Source organism: Danio rerio, chromosome 2 (genome assembly GCF_049306965.1).
Source record: "Danio rerio strain Tuebingen ecotype United States chromosome 2, GRCz12tu, whole genome shotgun sequence".
Taxonomy (NCBI): domain Eukaryota; kingdom Metazoa; phylum Chordata; class Actinopteri; order Cypriniformes; family Danionidae; genus Danio; species Danio rerio.
In genome coordinates, this window is record NC_133177.1 from 48,486,346 (window position 1) to 48,512,512 (window position 26,167).

General features: G+C 36.1%; 1 protein-coding gene across 8 annotated transcripts in view; it reads left to right on the plus strand.

Annotated features, from left to right (window-relative positions):
- Positions 1-7,736: 7,736 nt before the first annotated feature.
- The window catches only part of camsap2b (calmodulin regulated spectrin-associated protein family, member 2b), an 84,320-nt gene continuing 65,889 nt past the window's right edge, over positions 7,737-26,167 (plus strand). For 4 of the 8 annotated variants that reach the window (XM_073929865.1, XM_073929883.1, XM_073929876.1 and 1 more), the window contains exons 1-2: positions 11,678-12,246; positions 24,975-25,234. In XM_073929865.1, the coding sequence (XP_073785966.1) occupies positions 12,081-12,246; positions 24,975-25,234 (426 nt within the window). In that variant the 5' untranslated portion in view covers positions 11,678-12,080. Of the gene's footprint in view, positions 7,968-11,677; positions 12,247-24,974; positions 25,235-26,167 lie in introns of those variants that run through there. The other 4 variants (XM_073929893.1, XM_073929897.1, XM_073929901.1 and 1 more) reach the window with 2 other exon arrangements.

Sequence of the window (26,167 nt, forward strand, 5' to 3'; positions counted from 1 at the left end):
ACCAGCTCCGAGCTCGTATCGAACCAACGACCTTCCGCATGGGAGTCGGTTGCTCTACCAAGGAGGCTAAAGACCATGGCCTTTAGCATCTGTCGATAGAGCACCTTTAGAGGTCAGAGGAGTGAGGGTTACCTGCACAGCACTTGACTAGCTGGCCTCCGTTACACTCACCCCCCTAAACCTCACTCCCATCCGGGTCACGGCACCAATGTAACACTGCCGGTCTTACACCACCCAACCTGCTCCTAGCTGGTATCGAACTGGCAACTTCCCAAGGGAGTCAGTTGCTCTACCAAGGAGGCTAAAGACCATGGACTCTAGCATCCGTCGCTAAAGCACCTTTAGAGGTCAGAGGAGTGAGGTTTACCTGCAAAGCACACACTAGCTGGCCTCCGTTACATAGGCCTTCTTCAAAAAAACTATAGTAGCTATTTACTACAAATTGCTATATTGGTTATATATTGCTTTAAATTTCATATGGGTTTGTACACTATACACAATATAAATAAATGAATGACGAATAAATGAAATAGAAGATTTTGACGGTAACACTTTATTTTGATGGTCCATATGCGTATTAGTAGACTGTCTGCTTAATATGTCTTGATACTGCTCCTTCAACAGATATTTAACTGACTATAAGAAACTTTGCAAGTACACGTCAATTTACACTAATCCCAACCTAACAGTCTACTTATAATCTACTGAGAATTAGTTAGCATGTAGATGCAATGTAACCTAAATTCAACAAACGGACTGAAAATAAAGTGATAATTTCTCCACAATAGCAGCCTCCCTAAAACGCTTTAAATCAAACAGCGTTGAAAGTTAGCAGATCTTATAGAAACGTACAGTTACAGACTTAGGCCAAACAGAGGGAGTATCCGCCATAACTGACGTCAGCTGGGTCGTATCTGGAAGCATTTTGGCAGCTCTGAGCAAAGAGCACACACTGCACCGCATACATACACACATACTGACAGACAGAAAAGACACGGCCTGAACTGTCCTTTTGTGCGCTGCTTCATCTGTGTTGGGGTGGGTGAAGGGTCTGTCGGGGTGGGAAGCACACTGCCTGTGTTGTGTTTCCGTGACGGCATCTTTGTATGAATTATGCAGCACATTATGTGTGGCTTTGGAGGGTTTGGATGAAGCTGGTAGCATTTAGCATGATAATGGTGCACACTATGAATTGAACGTCATGTGAATAATCAAAGGTTGTGATGTTCGCAATCATAAAACATTCCTGAATGTTTATGCGGGCCTGGCTGGCTTTTCAATCACTCCACTGTCATATGTAGTATACATGGAGAGAAAAGGAGCAGGGAGTCATGATATTGTGAAAAATCTATATATTTCAATGCAAATCGGAGTGCTTTGTCACGTTAACGAGCTCAAACAGGAACAAAAGGTGCAGATCCAAGTGCAGATTTTAATATAATATTATGCAGAAACAGTGACAAAAAATCCAAAATACAAAGTAACAAACAAACGAGGAACTCAAACAGATTAAATTTAAACTAGACTCAGACTAAGACAGGATACTAAACTAGATTCAGGATGACAACTTGATAAGATATAAACTGGATTCAAGAAACACATACCAACAAGGACGACAAGATAGACAAATGACGCAGTAACAAACAGAGGTGGAATGATTGTACAGTCCAGGAAATCAACGGTAAACAGACACAGCTGTGATAGCAGATCAGCGTATGTGGACCGGGTGTAATGCGCGTGGTATGTATGGACTTGTAGTTTTTTGGGCGCTGTAGTTCACTCTCAGTGTCCATTGAACTACAGCGCCCTCAGGTGGTCACTGACAGTCATGACACTTTTTATCTCACTTGTTTTTTATTTTTAGGTTATTTGGAAGTACTGATAGTGCTTTAGGTGTTTTGTGTACCATTGATAATCTACTATGATCATCATTACTGACAAATGTTTTATAAATTAAATACAGTGCATATATATGGAGACCAGGGATGATTGTAACACAATTTTTCTATAGCACCTAAAACTAACTTTTATTTTAGCTACTGACTGAAACTTTTAAACGTAGTACCCACAGTACATTAGTCTACTACAAATGTCAGCTATTTAAATTTCTTAAACTATATCACAGACTTTGTGAGATGATGACAAATACAAAGGGGTCTTTTGTTACAAACTACCCCACCTCTTGGTAGGTTTTAACATACTGGGGTAAGTTGTAACAGGTAGACAACATGCACAAAAACTAAGCATACTACAAGTGATTTGCCACAACAACAGTTTTATTGTAAATAAATGACTGCAACAATACAATATATGTGAATATTGGAAGTGTACGTGCATATTGTGTGTGTTTGAGCATGCACTTGTGCGTTTGTGCGTGCATGTCTGTACTTGCACATGCATGTGTATGTGTGTGTACGTGTTTATACTTTCAAAACACGTGTTTCAACCTACCGCCACTGTCATTGTTTAGCTAGCTGTAGTAGTAGCAGGGTGCTTTGAAATTAGCAGGAGGTTGATTCCTTACTAGAGAAACAACAGTTTGACCTGACATAACTCATACAACATCATCCACAACGGTAGAGGTAGTGAACAAAATATTATATTGCTATTTATTTTGAATTTCTTACCTCAGAATTCGATTTTCTGTTGTAGCTTTTGGAGAAATTGCAAGACTGAATGGAAAATATCCATGTGTGATTGTTTAGGATACCTGCAGGAAGCTGAAAATGTTACATGAACCCTATCTTATCCCTGATTTGTAGAGCTGAGTTACAACTCGTATTTTGCTATCTACAGCTCCGATCTCCCCTAGTTTATAATCACAGGGTACATTTTTTTACCCTTTTTCAAATAGCCTGTGTAAATTCACAGCATATATATGTAATTTAAAAACTTGTGCTAATAATAAATGATCACTATTTATATACATATAAAATATTTGTAGTGTAATCTAGAAGGAATCATGAAAGGGAAAAATTGTTCAATCAAAAGACTAGATTCAAATAAATAAATGCTTCCATCTAGTGATGAAAATATAATATTGCAGGAGAATCTCCTGCTGTTGATGTAATAAGCAGTGCTCAGAATATATTACTACACCCCCACAAATCTCTCTTTTAAATTAATATTTTCTATAGCATTCTTTACAATATTTGATTTGTGCATATACAGTAGTTTAGTTAGTATTTAAGTCAAATGGGGAGCTAATCTAGCAAAATAGAGAAACAAACCAAAAAAACAACAACATAACATTTTGTTGAAATGTTGTAGTTTTTTTTTCTATATTTTGCATGAATTTAAATGTATTATCTTTCCATTTTTAAAGATGTTCTGTGACTAAAATATTATTTTAATAAATGTATATATTTAATAAATCTGTTTTGTTCAAATGCTCCAATATACAGTATATTACCCATATTCACTGAGAAATGGATAAAAATATTTATTTTCAAAATGGGGTGTACTCATATACGTATGCTGAGCACTGTGCATATTTCAGTTCTGTGTTTAATTATGTTATGCAACTTTTAATTACCTATTTAAAATTTGCTGGACTCGGAATTGGAAAAAATAATATTCTATTAAAATGTATTTATAGTTATAAAAATATGCTTAAATTAAAATATAACAATTTGATTAAAATGAATAAAAGAATTTACAAAATAATAATAAAAATGAATGAATAAATTAATACAGGTTTATAATGAACTAAAAAATGTAATAATGTATTTTAATAAAAACTAAATGTGTGAAAAATTTAGACCCATTTATAATATTAGTTTCTAGGCCTTTAGGGCAAAATGCCAAATATTGCTAGAGTAAATGTTTGTATATGTAAGCTATGACATTGTAGATTTCAGATATTGAATTTGGGGACATTTCCAAATTCGACAGACATATCAATGAAATTTCCCATATGAAATAAAATATGTTTTGTTTTTGTGTGTCCATATACTGTAGGCTTATACGTTTTTTCTTATAAGAATTTTAAAAACTGTATGCAAAACAGTCTGGTGTTAGTACTGCTAGTACACCACTTAGTACACCACTCGTAGCAAGCCTGGTGAAAAGGGGGGTTCTTTTATTCTCAAAGTGAACCTTTTTGCAGTTATACATCCCCTTTTTTCTATTTAATTATGAGATTTAAATATTTTATAGTTCTATTTTTAACTGAGTTAGCTTGTTGGGTGTCATCATAACTACACTTTTTGATGTACCAAAATATTTCCTTAAGATTCTGAATTTAAAAAATGTGAAAAAGATGCATATTTATGAAAGACAAATTTATTAAATCATATATCATTAGAAAAAAAATAGAATCTGTTAAAAGTTTTCAATTAAAACTGTAGCTGCTTGGCCCTAAAGCCTTTTTCGATGGCTTATTTTCACTATTTATGATGGACAAATTCTGGACCTTTGTCAGTGAGGAATTGGTCTTCCGAATCACCCAAACCCCCCTGGCTACGAACCTATCTCTGATTTTGTTTCCTGATTAATCCCAACCCGAACCTAAACCTAACCCTAAATCTAACCCTACCCATGTACTGTCGAATGAAAGGCATTATCTGACAGGGGTACCTTGATCAAGCTTTATATTATTTTAGCTTACATTGAATAGTGTGTGACAATGTGTCTACCTTAAATCCAATAACATTGTCTTTTATTATAGTTCCATTTTCAGCTTGTGTCTAAAACAGCAGCCTATTTTCCTCAAATGTTTCAAGCAATAATTTTAAAGAAAACAAAATGTCAATTTGCTACCGTTCAGCTATTTTACTTCCATAAAAGTTACTATTACTTATGACAATGCGCTAATAATGCACTTCTTCAAGAGCTGTAAAAAAATGTTGATAAAAAGCAGATATGGAACATTCAACTTGTGACTTTTGTCCTGTAGAAATGGTGTTTACCATTATAAAACACTTAGTTAAAACAGCAATTGCTTATTTGGCAAGTACAACATCAGCACACCATTACTTAAATTGTTTCTGTAGGCTGGGCACATTCCATAACTGTGGTAAACCTAAACTATTCCAAGTTATGTTGTTTTTAGAAGTCAGCACTGATAGCTACCTGTAGCGCAGCAGCACCCTCTGCTGGTCAAATTGGGAAATTGGGGCGTGTGTGTATATATATATATATATATATATATATATATATATATATATATATATATATATATATATATATATATATATATATATATAGTTGAAGTCAGAATTATTAGCCCAATTTTTCCCCCCGAATTTCTGTTTAACAGATTTTTTTCAACTCATTTCTAATCATAATAGTTTTAATAACTCATTTCTAATAATTGATTAATTTTATCTTTGCCATGATGACAGTAAAAAATATTTCACTGTTATTTTTTTTAAAAATATTTTTCAAGACACTTCTTTACAGCTTAAAGTGACATTTAAAGGCTTATTAGGGTAATTAGGCAAGTCATGGTATAACAATGCTATGTTCTGTAGACAATTGAAAAAATATAAAGCTTAAAGGGGCTGATATTGTTAACTTTAAAATGTTTTTTTAATAATTTTTAAAAAAAAACTGCTTTTATTCTAGCCATAATAAAACAACTTTCTCCAGAAGAAAAATATTATCAGACATACTGTGAAAATTTCCTTGCTCTGTTAAACATCATTTGGGAAATATTAAAAAAGAAAAAGAAAAAAAAGAAGCACAAGAAAGAAAAAAAATTCAAGAGAGGGGTTAATAATTCTGAATCCAACTTTATTTATATGTATATGTAACTCCACCAATTTTACACCAGGAACTTTTTGCATGGAAGTTGGTTGTTCTAACAAGCAGGCTAAAGACCATGGCCTCTAGTGTCTATTGCTAGCACCTTTAGAAGTCAGAGGAGTGAGGTTTACCTGCACAGCACTTCACTAGCTGGCCTCCGCTAGTACACTCACTCCCCTAAACCTCACTCCCATCCGGGTTACGGCACCAATGTATCCATGCCATCCAATGTATCCAATGTGTCCTACGCAACCCAACCCACTCTGACCTGAGACCATGGCCCTATGGTTTACCTGCACAACACTTCACTAGCTAGCTTCCACTGTGTTTGCCACTCCCAGGCCCAGTTTCACAAACAGAGCTTAGATTAAGCCAGGACTATAGGCCATAGTTAAATTAGGCTATTTAAGACACATTAAAAAAAATGGCCTTAGAAAAATATATTATTGGTGTGCACCTGGAGACAAATATCACACTGACATCAAGTTATTTTAAGTTGAAACAGCTCAAACTTGCAATTTAACCTTGACTAGCCTTAAACCTTCTTTGTGAAACCGGGGGTTATTGTTTCACACCACAAACCAGAAGAGCTGGGCCTTTTTAGTTACCATACATATCCCATATTTTGAAAGGTTCTTCCACCCCAAAGATGCTTTAAATATTTTTTCTTAACCCTTATGTTCTTTTGGGGATGTTTTTATCCACTCTGGGGTGATTTTGAGTCTTAATTTAGCCATAACTTTCTCTGTGTTTCAGCTAGCAGAATGATTTATGGTGACAAATCTTATTTTGACACATTTTGAGAAAATGCTTTAATTTTTAATTTTTTTTTTAAAGAAAACTCAACAATACACTCTGAGCAAATTTACTACCCTTTTGTTATGTTCGGGATGAAAACGAAAACATCCACTGAATTAAACTGCTGTAAATATGCATCAGATACATTTTTTTTTTGCATTAATCTGTTAATAATAAACCTCAGTCCTAATCAAAACTATTAAATTGTTGAGAAAATTATAGGATTTTAACTCTTTAATTGCCAAATTCAGAAATTTCATTCATTCATTTTCTTTTCGGCTTAGTCCCCTTATAAACCTGGGGTCGCCACAGCAGAATGAACCACCAACTGATCCAGCAAATCATAAACTCATAAATTATTATCATTATTTTAAAAAATCTTTTATCAAAGTCTTGGACCTGTGTAACATAATTGCCTTTGATGCATTGTTTTTTTTTAAATTCATTTTTATTTTATTCTCCCTAACTTACTGTTGGTGGCTGTTTTTGCCCTGATGACTTTCATTAATTACACATCTTTTTTATTACAAAACCATGACACCATATGATCATGCGTTTTTGATTGTTGGTGGTTTTCCCTGAAAGAGGTCAAATTTGTCAGTTTTTACTGTTGGAATAATAAAAATAAAGACTGTGTATTTATGCACCATCAAAGGTGATTATAATGTAAGTCAACAGGGCAAAAACAGCCACCAACAGTAAATCAGGGAGAAAAAAAATGTAAATCCAACAATGCATTAAAGCCAATGTTGTTACTAATTGTTGACATGTCCAAGACTCTGTTTAAAGTTTTTAAAAATTCAGTCCACAATGACTTTTTATATTGAAAATACGTCATTTTGTGTGATTTCTTTTCACCAAATCAGTGAAATTATTTGTGAATTTGCCAATTAAAGAGTTAAAATTATATAATTTTCCAAACAATTTAGTACTTTTGATCGGGACTGATATTATATATATTCATATATATATATATATGTTATATATATATATATATATATATATATATATATATATATATATATATATATATATATATATATATATATATATATATAATATTTATTTATCTGATGCATAATTACAGCAGTTTAATTCAGTGGATGTTGTTATCCTGAAAATAACAAAAGGGTAGTAAATTTAAACAGTGCACAAGGGTTAAATTATGAGCGAAATCCCTCAATCCAACTGCAGCAGGTTGTTTTCCGGTGTCCGCTGGATGGCGACATCTCACAACATTTCTCTGTGTGGACAGTACAGTTGGCCCAGATTTTGTGAAATGGAAAGACGCAAACAGGTGACCATTGGAAACTGAAATAATGAATTAGTAAATTACTATTTTTGGACAAAATCGTCATGATTCAACGCACATAAAGAGCTGACGGGCGTGATGTCATTCAGCTGGGTCAGAAGCTTGAGCAGTGAGTAACAGCAGCCAATATGGCTAAATTTAGCAGGAGAGATTCAGTCACATCTGGGTGGAAAACTCTCTCTCTCTCTCTCTCTCTCTCTCTCTCTCTCTCTCTCTCTTTCTCTCTCTCTCTCTCTGCTTTAAAACGGGCTTGCTCTCTCACACATAAAAAGCTTGTGTGAGCGTGTGTTTGTGTGATGAAAGGCTTGTGTATGTGGTTGAAGGCAATAATTACAGCTATTCTCCAGAGCTGATAGTCAGAGGTCACACCCCTTCCTGTCTGAGGAAGAGAAAGATTTATGACTCCTGCTAACACACACAACCTGCATCACCATTGCACAGATAAAAAAAAAAAAACTCTACTTTATTTAAATGTCAAAGTTAAGACTCCATGTTATCAATGTCAATGCTTATGACTTTTTTTATTTTTAAACAACCCAAATTATTAGTCATCATAGGATTTTTTAAATACTATTTCATTCTGCCTTCTCTTTTAAACTCAAACAAAAGCATGCTTATCGCATAGGCCAAGGGGTGTCCTAGAGAGTTTAGCTCTAACCCTAATCAAATACACCTGAACCAGCTAATCAAGCTCAGATATACTGTACTTGACATTTCCTGGCAGGTGTGTTAAAGCAAGTTGTAGCTTAACTCAGCAGGACGCCGGCCCTCCAGGACTGAGTTTGGAGACCCCTGACATAGGCTATAAATAGTTGGCTTAATATGTATCAATACTGACATTTTTGTTTCCATAAAATGCTTTGTGATCAAAAATCAAGGTTATTTAAGCATATATTCCACCTTTCTGAAGTTGATCAATTATTTATCAGGTGTTGTGTTGTCTATTAATGAATATAATCATGACTGAAAGCATGATATGTTTTTTGTTGTTATTTTTATACCACAAATGCTGTAAATGATGGCAACAAGTGGCTTAATGCTAGTGTACAATATGATTATTTAAAAAAAAGAGAAATATAAATAATACATTAAATCTCTGATTAATTGAACTAGAACTTGTACAGTTTTGACAATAGTTGTAAAAATTGTGAAATATGTTTGCATGAGGCGGATCATTCCCCTGATATAGAAAGGAGCAAGTAGAAAGAAAGCGAGTGAGTGTTTGTGTGATTCAAGAATGAAGGTTTAAGCTAAAATCAGAGTGAATATGGGTGAACAGAATCACTGAGAAACACCAAATTTATAACATTCACTGCTAGTATTAGTAGAACAAATGAGTAAACAATTAAATTTAAACCACTTTAAAGAAGAGGTAAATAATATCACCACAGTAACAGTACAGCAAGTAACATACACTCTAAAAAACAATGAGTTATTTATTTAACCCAATGCTTGAGTTAAACATATTTGGTGCTTTGTTGGGTTATTTTTAACCTTTATTAGGTATTTATTAATAACTCAACCAGTTGAATTAAATATTTGGTGCTTTGTTGTTGTTGTTTTTTTTAACCTTTATTAGGTTATTTATTAATAACTCAACCAGTTGAGTTAAATATTTGGTGCTTTGTTGGGTTATTTTTAACCTTTATTTTGGGTATTTATTTAATAATTCCATCAGTTGGGTTAAAAATTTGAATTTCAACAACTGATTTAACTGACACAAAACAGCTGTATTAAACGTGCATAATGTTGTTTTTGTGTTTTGTGCAATTTTGTTGTTATTTTTAACAATTGACCTCTGCGTCGTGGTTTTTATATCTGTTTTACCATCCGAGATCATCTTTTAGAAGCGTTTTAATGCGTTTGGATGTTGTTAAAATGTATTGTACATTGTGGACACTGAGTGAAGCCTTCTGCAGCTGCTGAACAGCCTCTACAGCAAACAGAGCTCCATATTCTGCACATGATTTTCTGCTTGCACAGTTTATAACTGTCTCCCCTTTGTTATTCATTGATTGTGATTCTTGATTTGTTTTAACAAAAGTTTCTGGAACTAAAATGAAATGGAAATAAAGCATTTTCAATATAATAGTAATAGTTATAGTAATTCAGTAATAGTAGCAATAGTAATACCAGAATGGAAAAAAATAACATTTAATCAAAATAACCCAATGCATTGGGTTAAAAATAACACATAGTTAGGAAGGTGCTATAATAACCTATAGTTGGGTTATATGTTGCAGTATTTTTAACCCAACTATTTAAACAAAGTAATAGATTGTAAATCTGTTCCGCTTTATTTAGATGTTACTATTGTTAAAATGATTTTCACAAATTGTGGAAATGTTTGTATGTCAAGAATGAATGTTTTAAATAAATGTGCAGGATCTGACCTTTTTTTTTATTACATTTGAGACTGACTGGAGTTAAAAAAAAAAAGTATTATTTAATTGTGCAAATGTTTGAATGAATGTTTCATGCAAAAATGAAAAGTAAGGTATTAATTCCTCACCCTTGTGTTGTTCCAATTTCCGGAAACCTTTAATTATCTTCAGAACACAAATTAAAAAATTTTCAGGTGAAATCTGAGAGCTCTCTTCCCTATGGTCACAAGAAGCTCTACGTCAAGAAAAATATTAAAAATCCCCATCAAAACAGACAATACAAAACAATATTCATATTATATTCTTATATACAATATAACTGTTTCTTCTCCTCAATGTCAGTATATTGTGCATTTAAGAAAGCACACCTCTAATGTATCACCTCATTAAAAATAGTTCATGATTTCTGTTTTATGTGCACACAAAAATATTCTCGTAGCATTATAATATGAGGAGTTTAGGTGCAAAAACCTCTAAATGCCATCTAAAATTTTCCTCTAAAATTATTTTTTTTTATCAGGCTCCTGTGTGTATGTTCAGTAATATCACTTTTATGGCAAGGAATAAGTCATTTTCTTTGTCTTTAAAGTGAAATATCACATACAAACATAAACAGGAGGCTGCAAATTTTTGATGGAAATTGCAGAAGGTTGCACTTAAAGTTTTTTTGCACCTGAACTCTTCATATTCAGATTAAACCATTAAATTAATATGATCTGTTTTGAAGATGTGAAGTCGAGAATGTTGTTGTCTATGGAGGAAAAGAGAGCTCTCAGATTTCAACTAAAATATCTTAATTTGTGTTTCGAAGATGCACAAAGGTCTCAGGACATGGAATGACATGAGGGCAAGAAATTAATAGCATAATTTGCATTTTGGGGTGAGCAAACCCTTTAACGCTTTCTGCAAGTTAAAGCCAAATAATTTAGCAACATTAAAATTATATATATTTTAAACACAGCACAGGTAATAATGTTTAAAGAACTATAGGTAGAGATGTTGTCGACATACATGGTCACACTTTACAATTATGTTTCATTAGTTAATGTATTTACAAACAAACTAATGATGAACAATGCATTTATTAATCATAGTTCACCATTTATTTACTGTTGCATGATTAGCATCCACGTTCATGCTCATTCAATGCACCGTGAGTTCACATGAACAACTGTATTTTCATCAACTAACGTTAACTAACATGACGTTAACTGTAGTAAATGTATTGTTCATTGTTTGTTCGTGTTACTAATTGTGTTAACTAACATCAACTAATTGAACCGTATTGTGTGTGTGTGTGTGTAGTAGACGAGAGGTGTGCAGAACGTCGTTTTATTTTATTTGACAGCTGTGTGAATCTGTCTCAGCCAGCAGTGCTTGTCTGCGTCTGGGCGTTTCGCGCATGCGCACTATTCCCTCTCCTTTTTTTCCAGGCCAGTGCGGCAGGCGGACCGCAGGGAGAGGGAGAGATTTTAGGAAGGACAGTTAACAAAAGTTGAAGAAGCGGAAGAAATCATGACACCAAACGGTCAGCTCATCGATCGCCTCTCCTCGCCATTCAGCGTGACATCCCTCATCATGGCGCTCGTGTCACACATGAGATATTGATTTTTGGCATCGACACCAACTTGAGGATAATATGCCGGGAAACGGATGAGAACTAACGTTACCGCAGTCGCCTGGATTTGCTTTTTGGATATTGAATCCTGTGCTCGGGGGTTCGTTTTTCCACTCGTGTAGCCTAATTAGTGTTTGAGAGGAGAGTTACCGGATCCGTTATTTTCCAGATCATATTTGAGCATGGGAATGTCGTCTCTGAGCTCATAGTCCCGCGGGAAATGATGCAGCCGCGCGTGGACGTCAAGATGGGAGATGCCGCAGAGATCAAGGAGAGCAGGAGGACCTTCATCGTGCCCTCCATCAAATCTATGGATCACTATGACTTCAGCAGGGCCAAGATATCCTGCAGTTTGACGTGGCTCATCGCCAAAGCCTTTGGATCTGGTAGGTGGCGCTTAAAGGTTTGAAAATGCACATTTTGAGTTCAGGGGAAGTTGGAGCAATTATCAAAACACTGTATCTAAATAATAATAAGACGTGATGTAATATGTGCTGGGCGTCCAAAATGATCGCATCCGTGTGTTTGTATTATATATATATATATATATATATATATATATATATATATATATATATATATATATATATATATATATATAAATAAAATGTATATTTGATACGCACATAAATAGAAACAACTATACAAAAAAGTTTGTTACATAAGTAATTTTACACATAATTTGTACCATAGGCTATACAGTTGATGTCAAAAATATCATCCTTCCTGTGTTTTTTAATGTTTAATAGAGCAAGGAATTTGTACAGTACTTTCTATAATATTTTTTTCTTCTGGTGTGAGTTGTTTATTTCGACTAAAATAAAAGCCGTATTTAAAAAAAGCAACAACAAAAAACATTTTAAGGTCAATATTATTCACCTCCTTAAGCAATATTTGGTTTTGATTGTGTACAGAACAAACCATAGACTTGCCTATACCCTAACTTGCCTATTTAACCTAGTTAAGCTTTTAAATGTCACTTTAAGCTGAATACCAGTCTCTTGAAAAAAAAAGTTATATTCCTATTGATTGTACCATACTTCTTTCAGTTTTGTATCCGTATTTGTTGTGCTGTACTGTTGTAATGTTTTTTATTTTTGCAATTAAAAAAAAAAAAAAGCGACTGTCTTAAAAAAAATCTAGTCAAATATTATGAACTGTCATCATGGCAAAGATAAAAAAAATAATTTATTAGAAATTAGTTATTAAATGTTTAGAAATGTGTTGAAAAAACTTCTTTCTGTTAAACCAAGATTGGGGAAATAAATATACAGGGGGGCTAATAAGTCTGACTTCAGCTGTACATGGTCATTATTATTAGATAAAAAACAAATAATAATAATAATAAATATATATAATATAATAAATATACTGTTTTGTCTGGAATAAGCGCTGCTGTTTACAGTTAGCTCAGAAGCGTAATTACTTGTAACTTTCATTGTGACAGCTTACTCCACATAGTGTAACAACATGCACCCCCATGCTCATTGCTTGTTTCTTCCAGCTGTTTTTTTGCAGTGACTGTGGACGGCTTCAGTTTTTTTGGTTGTTTATTCAGAAGACTTTATATAAACAGAAGCAAATGGCATTTAGTTTATATTCATTTAATAAATGTGACATCATGAGTTGTTTTAAATTTAGCATTCAGTGTTGAATGGAGGCGTACTGTACTGTTATTAGGAAACAATGGTATATTTATTGAACAGAAGAGAATTACACTACTGATTAGGGCCGCATGATATTGGAAAACTGATATTGCCATATTTAGTGTTTTTGCGATATTTTTTAATTAATTAATTAATTTTTTATTTGTTCATTTATTCATTTTCTTTGCGGCTTAGTCCTTTTATTAATCAGCTGTCGCAACAGCGCAATGAACCGCCAACTTATCCAGCATATGTTTTACACAGAAAATGCTCTTCCAGCCGCAACGAATCACTGGGAAACACCCACTCTCTTTCTCTCTCTCACACACACACACACACACACACACACACACACACTCATACACTACGGACAATTCAGTTCACCTGTACTGCATGTCTTTGAACATGTTGGGGAAACCAGAGCACCCAAAGGAAACACATGCGAACACAGGGAATACATGCAAACTCCACACAGAAATGCCAACTGATTCTGCCAAGGCTCGAACCAGCAACCATCTTGCTTTGAGGCGACAGCACAACCTACTGCAACACCGCATCACCCATGTTTTGTGCAGCCCTACTAATCTGCATAAATGTATGTCCTCTTGGGAGTCATTAATAAGAATAACAAGAAGTTCAGATCTTCAGATACATAATTTTAAGGTATTAAACGTGCACATGTGTCTCCAGAGATGCAGCATATTGAGGGTAAAAAACAGCGAGCTTGACACAAATCTGCATGGTGGTAACTTTTGCCAAGTCTGCAGAAATCATTAGCCTAGATCCCTACATAGACTCATGAAAGGCCGCAGTCTGGCTTTTGGCTCTGGGTTTGTCCCCACAGTCCATAATAAACGCTCAAAGCAGATTCCCCACTTCTGCACACAGAAATAGGATTGAATCCTCTACAGTAACTCCCCATGCAGGATGCTGGAATTAACACAAACACACACACAATCAATCTTGCTTGGACATAAAACAATGTGGCTTTTACTGCTACTACTGTACAACAGAGGGCCAAAATGAAGACCAGGCAGAAGTGTGTATGTGTAAAAGTCTGCTTCTCTCATTGAGCTAGCTAGTGTATAGTACATGAACTTTAATGTGGTTGATAAAAGATGAGTTTATGTCTGATTTTTATTGCAGATGTCATTCAATTCCTCTGTGTGTGGGTCAGTGCTGCTTGAGAATCTAATCAAACTATATGCTAAAAGCAGATACTATGGCATGAGCATACTTATTTCAAGAGTTCACACTTAGCTGATGATTTATTAAAGCTTATTTGGCATGCTGTCCCGGGAGAGAGCCTCGAGCTCAAGGGCTCCTCGAGCCCGAGGCTTCCTCCCGTTGGCAGAGCGAGAGGGGAGCCTGAGCTCGGTGGATCTCAGAACTCCCCTGCTGCGTTAGCTAAGGGAACACAAGGGGTTAGACAAATGCTTGATTGTTATGTATGTTGAATGTCTTTGGATGGTGGGAGGAAACCGGAGAACCCGGGGAAAACCCACTCGGACACGGGGAGAACATACAAACTCCTCACAGAAACACCCACCGGTCCTGTTGAACCAGGGCTGGTAGTGTTCTTGCTGTGAGGCTCACAGTGCTAACCACTGGGCCACCGTGCCCCCCAATCGGAGGAAAAGGAGAAGAATAGAGGAGGAGGGGGGTTTCCTCCAAACGAAGATAAAGTGAACTGAAAACTGTGGCTATTTATAGTAGCTTAGGGCTCATATGATTGGAAAATGCAAATGCGAGACCGGCCGTGATAAATCATAAGCACATGATCCTCTCGAAATTAGTTTATGAATAAACTTTACTTGACATTGTTGTGAAAGATAATTAATCACTTCAGATCTTATAAGTAAATATCCGGGCATCCGTTTATGCTTCTGCAGGGCTGCTGTCCTGCATATTTTAGCTTTTATCTCAATGGAACAATCTGACAAAGCTAATTGCAGTCTTATAGGCACAGTAGAAACTCCCAGACAGGTTTGTGAATTGCATTATAGGATGTTGATCTCTGCTCTGTCGAGTCAGTAGACTCTGTAGAGTCAACTTTTGATGTTGACTCCAGTTTAACAAAATCACTTTTATTGACATTTTAGTAGTTTGAAATAATGTAATGTATAGAAAAATAAGTTTGTAAAATACAGAAAATGTGCTGACAGTTTATTTAGTACTCTATAACAGTAGTCCCCGCTCACTCCTTCTAGACTCAGCCAATTGAAAATATCCTCAGAATGCTACAAGCGCACTGTGAGTCACGTGACAAGAACTGACCGGTCAGCTTCACATTTTGTTTGGAATATACACATTTCGGTAGACTTATCTCAGACAACCCTCAGGGCTTTTTAATTTTCTTCATAAATAGAACTTGTATCAGAGTTACAGCAATGTTTTGTCAGCTTGTCATCCTCTGAGAAAACAGTTGATGGTCTCATAGCAATCTATGTACAATCCCCTCCCCACCCCCGGGTAAAATTGTCAAGTATTGACTGGTCTGCAGTGATAAAAAGTTTGGGGTCCACTACTCTAAAATACAACACTTCAGTTGTCCCGAAACAGTGACTTAAATTGTTACAATGTTGCTTTTTGTTCTTGGTGCGCTTCGTTTTCACACGGCAAAGTTTCTAAACAGACCAAAAGAGTTAAAAACAAGTCTCCTCACATTGTTCAGTTTCAGGATTTATTTTGCAGAGTTCCGCTCAGCTGTCATGCATCCTTATTCTAATTTATGACGATGAGCAATAAAGACATCATAAGCAAAAAGCTGCGCTTTCATTTTGAATGGTGACACCCACAGACATTGTCACCAAGTATAAATCAGAGGTAGGACTTTCTTATACATAACAGTTGGCTTATGCATTATAGGCTACATATTACAGAGAGAAATAACAGATAAACTAAGACTGCAATTTGGTCAATTTTCCTAACAGATAAACAGCTCTGGTTGTTTGTTCAGCATGCTTTCACCTTTATATTTTACATGAAACGCACATTGCCCTACTCATAATTTTCTCTTCATATAGCCATATATATGTCTATTACATATCCATGATACATTGTGATATAGCCAGGCTCGGATCATATCACTTTCTCACTACAATTGATCCGCTCCCGGGTTTGTTTCAATCGAGCCGAGACCAACTCATTCAGGCGATCACTGACCAATTGATTTGGTGCGGATCCGAGCACAATTGCTAGATTCACATATGCCAAATGGAACCACTAACTGGGCAAACAAGACCGGTTTTAAAACAAAAGTCTAGGTGTGAAAGCACCCTCAAACTTTAAAGGTTAAAAATTGTTGGAAGAAAGGTCGAGGTCCCATAATGCAAATCAAACACAAAAAATAAAATAATGACTAACAAAATATGGAAAACTGCAAACACTTTTTCACAAATAACCATGAAAATAAAGTTTTGACATGTACATTGATAATTCCATGGCATGTGGACCATTCCAGTTGTAGTGTCATGCATATAGTACATGAATATGTTTACTCTTTAATACTGTGTTATGTATCAGAGCACCCTGGTATTTTTTGTAAGGGTGGAAACATCTCCCTGTGAGTCAGTGCTCTTCACAGCAGAATGAAACTGCTGATCAGCACAAGAAACAAACACAGGAAAATGAGCTCCATCATGGCATGGCATCCTTAGATTGAAAATAGAGTCTGGTGGATGTCTGCTCATCCAGATACTTTGTTCGGAAATGAAAAATAAACAAGGCCACAGACATCTGTTTGCGGAGCCAGCAGGCCCTCATATATAGCCATATTGTGCATGTTGTGCTGTCTTTCTCCCAGCCTAACATCTGTGGCATACTTGACATACCAAGACAGAGAGCATTCGTTCCTGTTACATCACTGAAGCCTGAGGGGTGCTGGCAGTATGTGACGCTCGCATGTGACGCTATGCACTCTTATTCTGACTGTAAACAGTTATTAAAGAGAAACGAGGCCAAACGTAAATATTATGTTACACTCAAAATTTTATTTTTGCTGCTTCTCCAAGCTACTTATTTAAGATGAGTTGAAACAACACACTTCTTGAGGATTTTAGGGGACAACTTAATTGTTTTAGATTCATCCACTTAAATTTGTAAGAACAGTTAAGTTAACTTAATATATTTGTGTTGGGAAAACATGAAAATATTGTGTAGAACCCGAACTCAGCATTTTTTTACAGTGACGAAAAATCCAAAATGAGGAATGTGAAAATGATTAGCTTGTCTATAATATAAGTGCGGTTTTAACAGCTGGAACATGCTATTTATATTTGGCAGCAGTTTATATAATTGAATCAACATTAATTAAATGAAACATGTGCAAAGTGGCACACGTTTACATTTGTTTCGAATGAGAGAGACACACGTGAGCATTTGTTAAACACATTTCACACACACACACACACGTCACTTATTTCAGCTATAGTTCAGGGCTTGAAATTAACCTTTTTGCTTGGCAGCTTTGTTACTCCTAACTTTAAAAATGTGGTCGCACTAGCCAAAATTTAGTTGCTCCCGTCAAGAATGATGTGCACCATTACTACAAGTTTTATTTTAACATATTTATTGCATTTGAAATCATCCTGACAATTAAATGAAAACAAAACAAAAAACGAACGTCTTGCGCTTAAAATGTGTATAATCAGTGGCAAACAATGTTACCTGAAAACTCTGTCACACAGATTTTACAGTGAATGGCTCTTATTCACTCTTCGAAAGTGTATCATTAATCATCTGTGTCATTTTTTGTAACTTTAGGTTGTTTCTAAAACTAAATCTGTCAGTGTGCTCTCATCTTCAGCACTTTACATTTTCACTGCTGTAGCTCCCCATCACCTGAAGCATTGACTGAATGATTGACAGCTGATATTTTATGATGGTGTAACGAGGAGTCTGACACGGAGGGATCCATTTGCAGTATAGTTATTAAACAGTTTAATCACAAAATAAGCACTTGCGTGCGAACTTGCATCAAACGTAGTTATATTGGGTCTCATGGCTGGCGGCTGGCTGTCAAGGAGTGTGATAATAGGCATGGGTCAGAGGCAGGTGGCGTGGGTCAGAGGCGAGATATCAGGATGGGTTCAGGGCAGGCGGCATGGATCAATGTCAAGGTATCAAGCAAGGTTCAAGGCAAGGCAAGGTCGAGAAACAGTCCAGGTAATACACGGGAGATCAGGCAAGGAGATAACGCTCAGTAATGTCAGCAGGGCAGAACAAGACTTCGCAAGGGAGTGAGTGTGTGAGCTGCTTATATGTGTGTGCGTGGATCATCAGTGGGATGAGCTGCAGGTGTGTGTAGCAATCAGTGTATGAGCATGATGTAATGTTTAGATGTCCGGTGATGGTGACCTCTGCTGGCCAGCGAGGGGAATGACTGGGACCGAGTCGGTGACAGATGGTGTTGTCTGGATTCAGGTTGTTCTGATTCACTTGCTGAATCTGAATAATGGTTTTTCAGGTAAACTGTTTTTAGTTGTATTTCTTTAGTATATTTTTGCTGCTCGTTTAAACTACATATTTACAGTAAGCAAATTTTTACAAACTAGTTTCGAGAAAAGCATGTGGGTGACACCAACACTGACGTGCACCTCTCAACGATGCGTAGTGCAAGCTCTGTGATTGTTCGGCTTGGTAGCAGTGACGAGTGTGGGCAGGGCTGAGAGCCATGAGCCAGATGTAGCGAGTGTTTACAAGTGTCGAGTCCCATGACGAAGCTCCAGAAGGAAACTTTTTGTTTTGTGTTTACCTTATGATTAAAGTTGTTTCCCTCTTGTGAATGTGTGAGTTTTAGCTACTTGCACATTAAGGTAGTGTTCAGAATAAACACAACACCCATGAAGAAACTCGACACAAAGGAACATAATAACTTACTGAGCGTTTAGGGAGTGTTATTGCAGAGCAACACAAACATCACTCAGAAGTAAAAATGCACGAATACGTGCAAAGCAGGTGCCATGAGTCACGCTGATCACTTAATGCAGAAGTATAAACTAACCTTTACATTGACCAGGCGGGAGCCCTGGGCTCAATTATCTCCGAGCTCAGGGTTCTCTCCCAGCACAGCATGCCAAACCTGCTACACTGTAAAAAGTGATTAGAAACTTAAAGCGAATAAACCAATTGCCTTAAAAGCAACAACTTGACTTTGCAAAAATAAAGTAAGTAAACCCATTGCAAGTTAGAACTGTTAAGTTGACTTAATTTTTATAATTATGCTGTACTCATTTAAAAAAATAAGAGTAAACTAATCACTTTTTTCCAATACACCTTTATTATGTTTGTTTTTTTCCAGCTTTTCTGTATCTAGCAAAATGACAATAACTAAAATAAATCTGCTCTTTCAGACTTCTAAATTCAATACAGGCCGTAAGTGTAGATTTTATAGACTTAATGAAGCACCAAATATGTAATTTTGTGTCAATTACAGTAATTATTTAAAAACAGACATGCTAAAATTGTCTGACACTGTAAAAAATGGAATAGTTGACTTAAAAAAAGTGAGTACAATTAATTAATTGTAAAAATTAAGTCAACTTGTTGCTTTTAAGGCAATTGGTTTACTTGCTTTAAAGGGGTGGTCCTCTACAACATCATTTTTTAAACTTTAGTTGATGTGTAATGTAGCTGTGTGAACATAAACAATATCTCTAAATGTAATATGCTCAAAGTTAAATGCAAAGGCAGACATTGGCTTTTACAGAGTTAGCTTGGCAAAGCATACAGCAAGCAAAGTTTGTCATAAACCCTTCATGCTACACACAGTCACACCGCTTATAACAGTTATAAGTTATAACAGACACCCGTTTCTTGGTGATGTGAAGCTGATCTGAAAGTCATAGCACATTATGTTAGCTGACTAATCAGAGCCTCTTGAGGGCGGGTTTTAGAGGAACTAGGAAATATGACAGCCGTTTTCATGTTAGCCAAGTAGCTGTATATAATCAAAGAAAAAATAACTTGTTTTTCTACAAATAAAGCATGAGCACACATTGATTTGCACCCCATAAATACAACCAAGTCTTAAAAATACTCTCTGGACCACTCCTTTAAGTAACTAATCATTTTTTACAGTGTAAAAGCGTAAAGCTAATGCTCAATCAACATAAAATTGTAAGAACCGTTAAGTTAGCCTAATAAATTTGCATTCGGGTGACATGAAGGGATTGTGTGGAACCCAGCATTTTTGTGAATATTTTCTGAAACTGTAGCTTGGAATATATTGCACACACAACATATGGACCATTTTAGTGTGTTGTTTTAAGCAAGAAAAGGTTTGTACAAAGTACAAGTTACAAGCAACATAGAACACGTCAGTAAAGTATGTTTGGAATGATTATTATAAGCACATGCCAAGAACATCTCAGAAATCCCTGCAGATTATCCAGTGTGTAATCTGCAGTAAAGATCTTGATAATTGACCTTATAATGAGAATATGACAAAGGAACTGAGATGTGTTTACTTACAGTAACATTTAAACTCACAAAAGCACCGAGGTGAACTTTTGCAGGGCTTTTGTGAGTTGCTGCCTCAGGCTTTTCTGGCTCTGACCCCTCACTTCCTCCCGGTGTTTGTGGTGCCTTCGAGAGCCGCTTCCTGCCTCTGTCCTGCAGTCTGGCTGGGATGAAATGAAGGGAAAAAAACCTTTCCATAAGCAGGCGGAACTTTATGAGCATGTTCAGGAAAAACTCTGAGCTTGAAAAGAAGGTGTGTGTGTGTGTGTGTGTGTGTGTGTGTGTGTGTGTGTGTGTGTGTGTGTGTGTGTGTGTGTGTTTTAAGCTTTTGGCTCTGAACTAGGAAAAGGGTTTCCATTGACGAAGCAGATTTTCATAAATGTTTGGGAGAATGTGTTCAAGTAATTACTCATGTCTCTCTAAATGTTGAAAATACATATATAGACCATCCATTTCCGTGCTTATATAAAGGAATGGAAGACACATTTTACAAAGTTTTGAGGGATGGATGGATAGAGTGGTTGGTATGGCGATAAATAGATTTTATCGAATAACTCAAATGTGAAATTTACATCGATTTGTTTGAATGAAAATCGGTTTTCACTCTTACACATTACAGTCCCCTCTGGGTTCCTGTTGTTCCCCCGCCAAACAACATAGCAGTGAGTCAGGAAGAACTCTGAGAAATGTTGCGCTCTTTGAAATAAAAAAGAATAAGGATGCACAAACAAACTCGCCATAAAAACGGCTCTCAGTCATGCATTTACCATGATGAAATATATCCCCCACACCATTACATCACCAAAAGCAGCCTGAACCATTGATACAATGCAGGCTGGATTCATGCTTTCATGTTGTTGATGCCAAATTCTGACCCTACCATTCAAATGTCGCAGCAGATATCGAGACTCATCAGACCAGGCAACATTTTTCCAATCTTTTTTGTCCAATTTTGGTGGTGCGTTGGTTGTGATGGTTGTGCATGAAAATTCCAGTAGATCAGCAGTTTCTGAAATATTCAGACCAGCCCATCTGGCATCAACAACTATGCCAGATTCAAAGTCACTTAAATCACCTTTCTTCCCCATTCTGATGCTCGGTTTGAAATGCAGAAGATCGTCTTGACCATGTCCACATGATTAAAACTGCGGTCACACTGGGCTTTTTCTCCCATAGACTTCCAATCATATGCATGCGAATGCTTCAGATCGGAAACACAGGGTCATACGTCAAGTTTCGCAAGTTGCGAATTCGCATCACTTGACTGTGTGAGACCAATCGAGTATCAAAACATGACCTCTCTGGACCGAAATTTAAAACATGGAGCAGTCGCTCGCTTTTAAAAATGTCTAATAAGCTTGTTTAATCCCGCCCCTTTTTGCAGCACCGCACGACAGAATTTCACATGCTCAAACTCTAGTGTGATCCCAGCTTTAATGTATTGAGTTGCTGCCATGTGATTGGCTAATTAGAAATTTGCATTAACGAGCAGTTGGACATGTATACCCAATAAAGTGGCAGGTGAGTGTATATATATTTTTTAATTGAACACTTAAATTGTTATACATTTTATTGTTTAACATTTTATTTTATATTTTTATTTATTTTACCTCGCATTAAAATATGTATACAATTTTTTAGTTTGTAATAAAAAAAATCTCTTGCAGTGTTGTTTTTTGAGGGAGTCACTTTTCTTCACGTTTAAAACACGTTTCCTGCGGCTGAAAAAGAAAATGAACATGCGCGCACACACACAAAGACAAACTGAAAGGAAATGACCCGGGAAGAAGAGGAATCCGTATCGCCTGTAGTCTGACTCACACTGAGGCATTATGGGATGCCAGGAATTTCCTTGGCCTTCAAGCCTCAGACATTTGGAGTCAGACTCTAGCGTTTTAAACAGAGCTGAATTGTCAGTCTGTTTGCAGATGTTGTCATCCTCATGCTGTTATTTTCTGTTCGCGTGCATCACCGCTGCTTTGTGTTTGTAGGCAATCGCTTATGACTCAGTATTTGCAGGCCTGCACCTGAGCGTTTATGTGTGTGTAATTGGGTTTGTTTGCATCTCCGTGATTGCAGTCTGTGTGTGTGTGTGACTCAGTTAATGCATGCCTGTACCTGTCTCTCTGTTTGTGTGTGTATGTGAGTCTTTGGTGCTATTCTAAAGGGCTTCAGTAAATCAGATTAAGCGAGATCCATAATGGGATTAGTCTGAAAACAGTGTGCCTCTTTTTTCAGGTGACACTTGTTGACCTCAGGTCAGTCCGTTTGACCAAGCATTGATCCTGAAGCAGATTTAAAAGCACATTGAAGGGTTTTTCACCCCAAAGTAAAAATTCTACAAATCATCATTGTATAATTCACCAATTAATCGAATACTGACACACTATAAATTATCAGAGCTTTCCACTCCAGGCATCTTAATCTTTGAGAATCCCCCCTTCCACCCCTACTAATTCCCTTTTTTGATAGGGTGGCACGGCAGCCCAGTGGTTTGCACTTTTGCCTCACAGCAAAAACACAGCTGGTTTAGCTCGTCTCCGAGCCGGTCGGCATTTCTGTGAAGAGTTTGAAGGGTTTTTCCAGATTTCCTCCCACTCTCCAAATACATAAACTATAAGTAAATTAACTACTTCAAAATAGCATCTTAAAGCCACTCTTAGTCAGATATATCTCAGCACGTTCACAAGCTGGGAAGTTCTCAAGACCTACCTGAGCTCAAACTCTCCTCTCGCCCTTCAAGCGGGAGGGAGCTCCGGGCTCAAGGATATTCTGAGCTCTGGGCTGTCTCCAGGGACAGCATGCCAAATACGCTTTATTATCAATCATCAGCTAAGTGTGAACTCTTGAAACTACTTATTTAAAATGAGCTTAAACAACACATTTCTTGCATTGTTTTGGGGGACAACTTAATTGTTTTATGTTTAAGTAAAAACTAATAACAGATATATATTTTACAGATATATTCAAATACAAAACAGTTATTTAAAATAGTAAAAATATTTCACAATGTTTCAGGGTTATTCTTGCTGTTCTTTGGATTAAATAAATGAAGGCTTGGTTTACAAAAGATCTTATTCATATAAAGATCTAATCTAATCATCTTATTTTTACTTAAATATTAGTTTTAGAACAGGGGTCACCAATCTTGTTCCTGGAGGTCTGGTGCCCTGCAGGGTTTAGCTCCAACTTGCCTCAACAAACCTGCCTGGGTGTTTCAAGTATACCTATTAAGACCTTGATTAGCTTGTTCAGGTGTGTTTGATTAGGGTTGGAGCTAAAATATGCAGGACACCAGACCTCCAGGAACAAGTTTGGTCATCCCTGTTTTAGACACTTCTGCTTGACTCACAAGAACAAACCACAATGGTTTGAGATGCAAGAATAAACCTCATTTGAACCTCATGCGTGTTTTGAATGCTGTAAACATTTTTATTGGATTGATAGTCATGTCTAAACAAACTCTAAATTAAATCATACATAATGTTATCTCATCCAAAAACTTGGATTAAGCTGCTTAAATCTTAAGTTTCTTTTTTTTTTTTATCAATTTATGAACATTTTGGAGCATCAGAGTTTTGAAGGATTAGTCTTTCAGTGGAGGGAGAGAATTGTCTTACATTTGATTGGAATATATTCATTTGTTGTCCAAAAACAAATTTCTTGTGGATTTGTAAAGAACTGAGAATGAATTTTTATTTAGGAATCAACTACATGTTTAAAGTCTCCCTGAAATCAAAGTTTTTTTGGGGGGTGTTAGATTTAATATGTGTTAAGGTTGTCAATAATCTATTGTACTACGTTTATATATTATAGCTTTAACTGTTAAAAGCTATTAGTTACTAGTTAATTAGTTAAAGTAACTAACAAGGTTATGGTAACTAATAACCTTAACTTTTCTGAATTTGATTGTTGTGCAAAAATGTGCTCCTTTTGTAAAGCTGCTTTGAAACAATCATTATTGCATTGTTGAATTGATTTTGATCGCTCTCGCTTTCTCTCTTTAGACTGTGTGCCAGTGGAGTTGGAGGACCCTTTTTACCGGGACCAGTATGATCAGGAGCATGTGAAGCCTCCTGTTGTGTCTCTGCTTCTTTCTGCTGAGTTGTATTGTCGTGCGGGGAGTCTGATTCTCAGGAGCGACGCAGCTAAACCTCTTTTGGGTCATAACGCCGTCATCCAGGCCCTCGCTCAGAAAGCCCTGTATGTCACTGACCAGGAGAGACTCGTGACTGAGAGAGACCTCTGCAAGACCCCTATACAGATGGCAAGTCTTTTACATCTTATACTAGTCATGTTTATCTTATATACAGTTGAAGTCTGGATTATTAGCCCTCCTGTTTATTTTTTTACCCAATTTCTGTTTAAAGGAGAGAAGATTTTGTCAACATATTTCTAAACATGATAATTTTAATAACTCGTTTCTAATAACTGATTTATTTTATCTTTGCCATGATGAGAGTAAATAATATTTGACTAGATATTTTTCAAGACACTTCTATACAGCTTAAAGTGACATTTAAAGGCTTAACTAGGTTAATTAGGTTAACTAGGCAGGTTAGGGTAATTAGGCAAGTTATTGTATAACGATGGTTTGTTCTGTAGACTATCGGAAAATATAGCTTAAAGGGGCTAATAATTTTGACCTTAATTAAAAAAAAAAAAAATCAAAACTGCTTTTATTCTAGCCGAAATAAAACAAATAAGACTTTCTCCAGAAGAAAAAATATTATCATAAATACTGTGAAAATTTTTGCTTGCTCTGTTAAACATAATTTGGCAAATGTTTTAAAAAAGCAAAAAAATCAAGGGGGGGGGGCCTAATAATTCTGACTTCAACAGTATGTCAGTGTTTTTATAAAGTGTGAAAAATATAATCAATTAATTTCCACTATTAGAAGCTGGCTATATTCACACACTGTTGTATAAAAATCATTTTTGCATAATAGGTCCTCTTTAAATAGCAGCATATGAGTGTTACAGTTTGACCCACTTACAGTTTGCTTGTAAATCAAATGGTTTCATCCAGTCTTCAGATTTAGAGTGTAAGGGTTTATTTTGATTGTGATGTGAACCAGTAAATACTACAGACTAAAATACTAAAGTGCCTTCATAATAATGTGTGGTGATCAGAAATGGACTGCATATTGGTAATAGTGCTGCATGATAGGGTCAAATAATTCATGTTGTGCTTGTACAG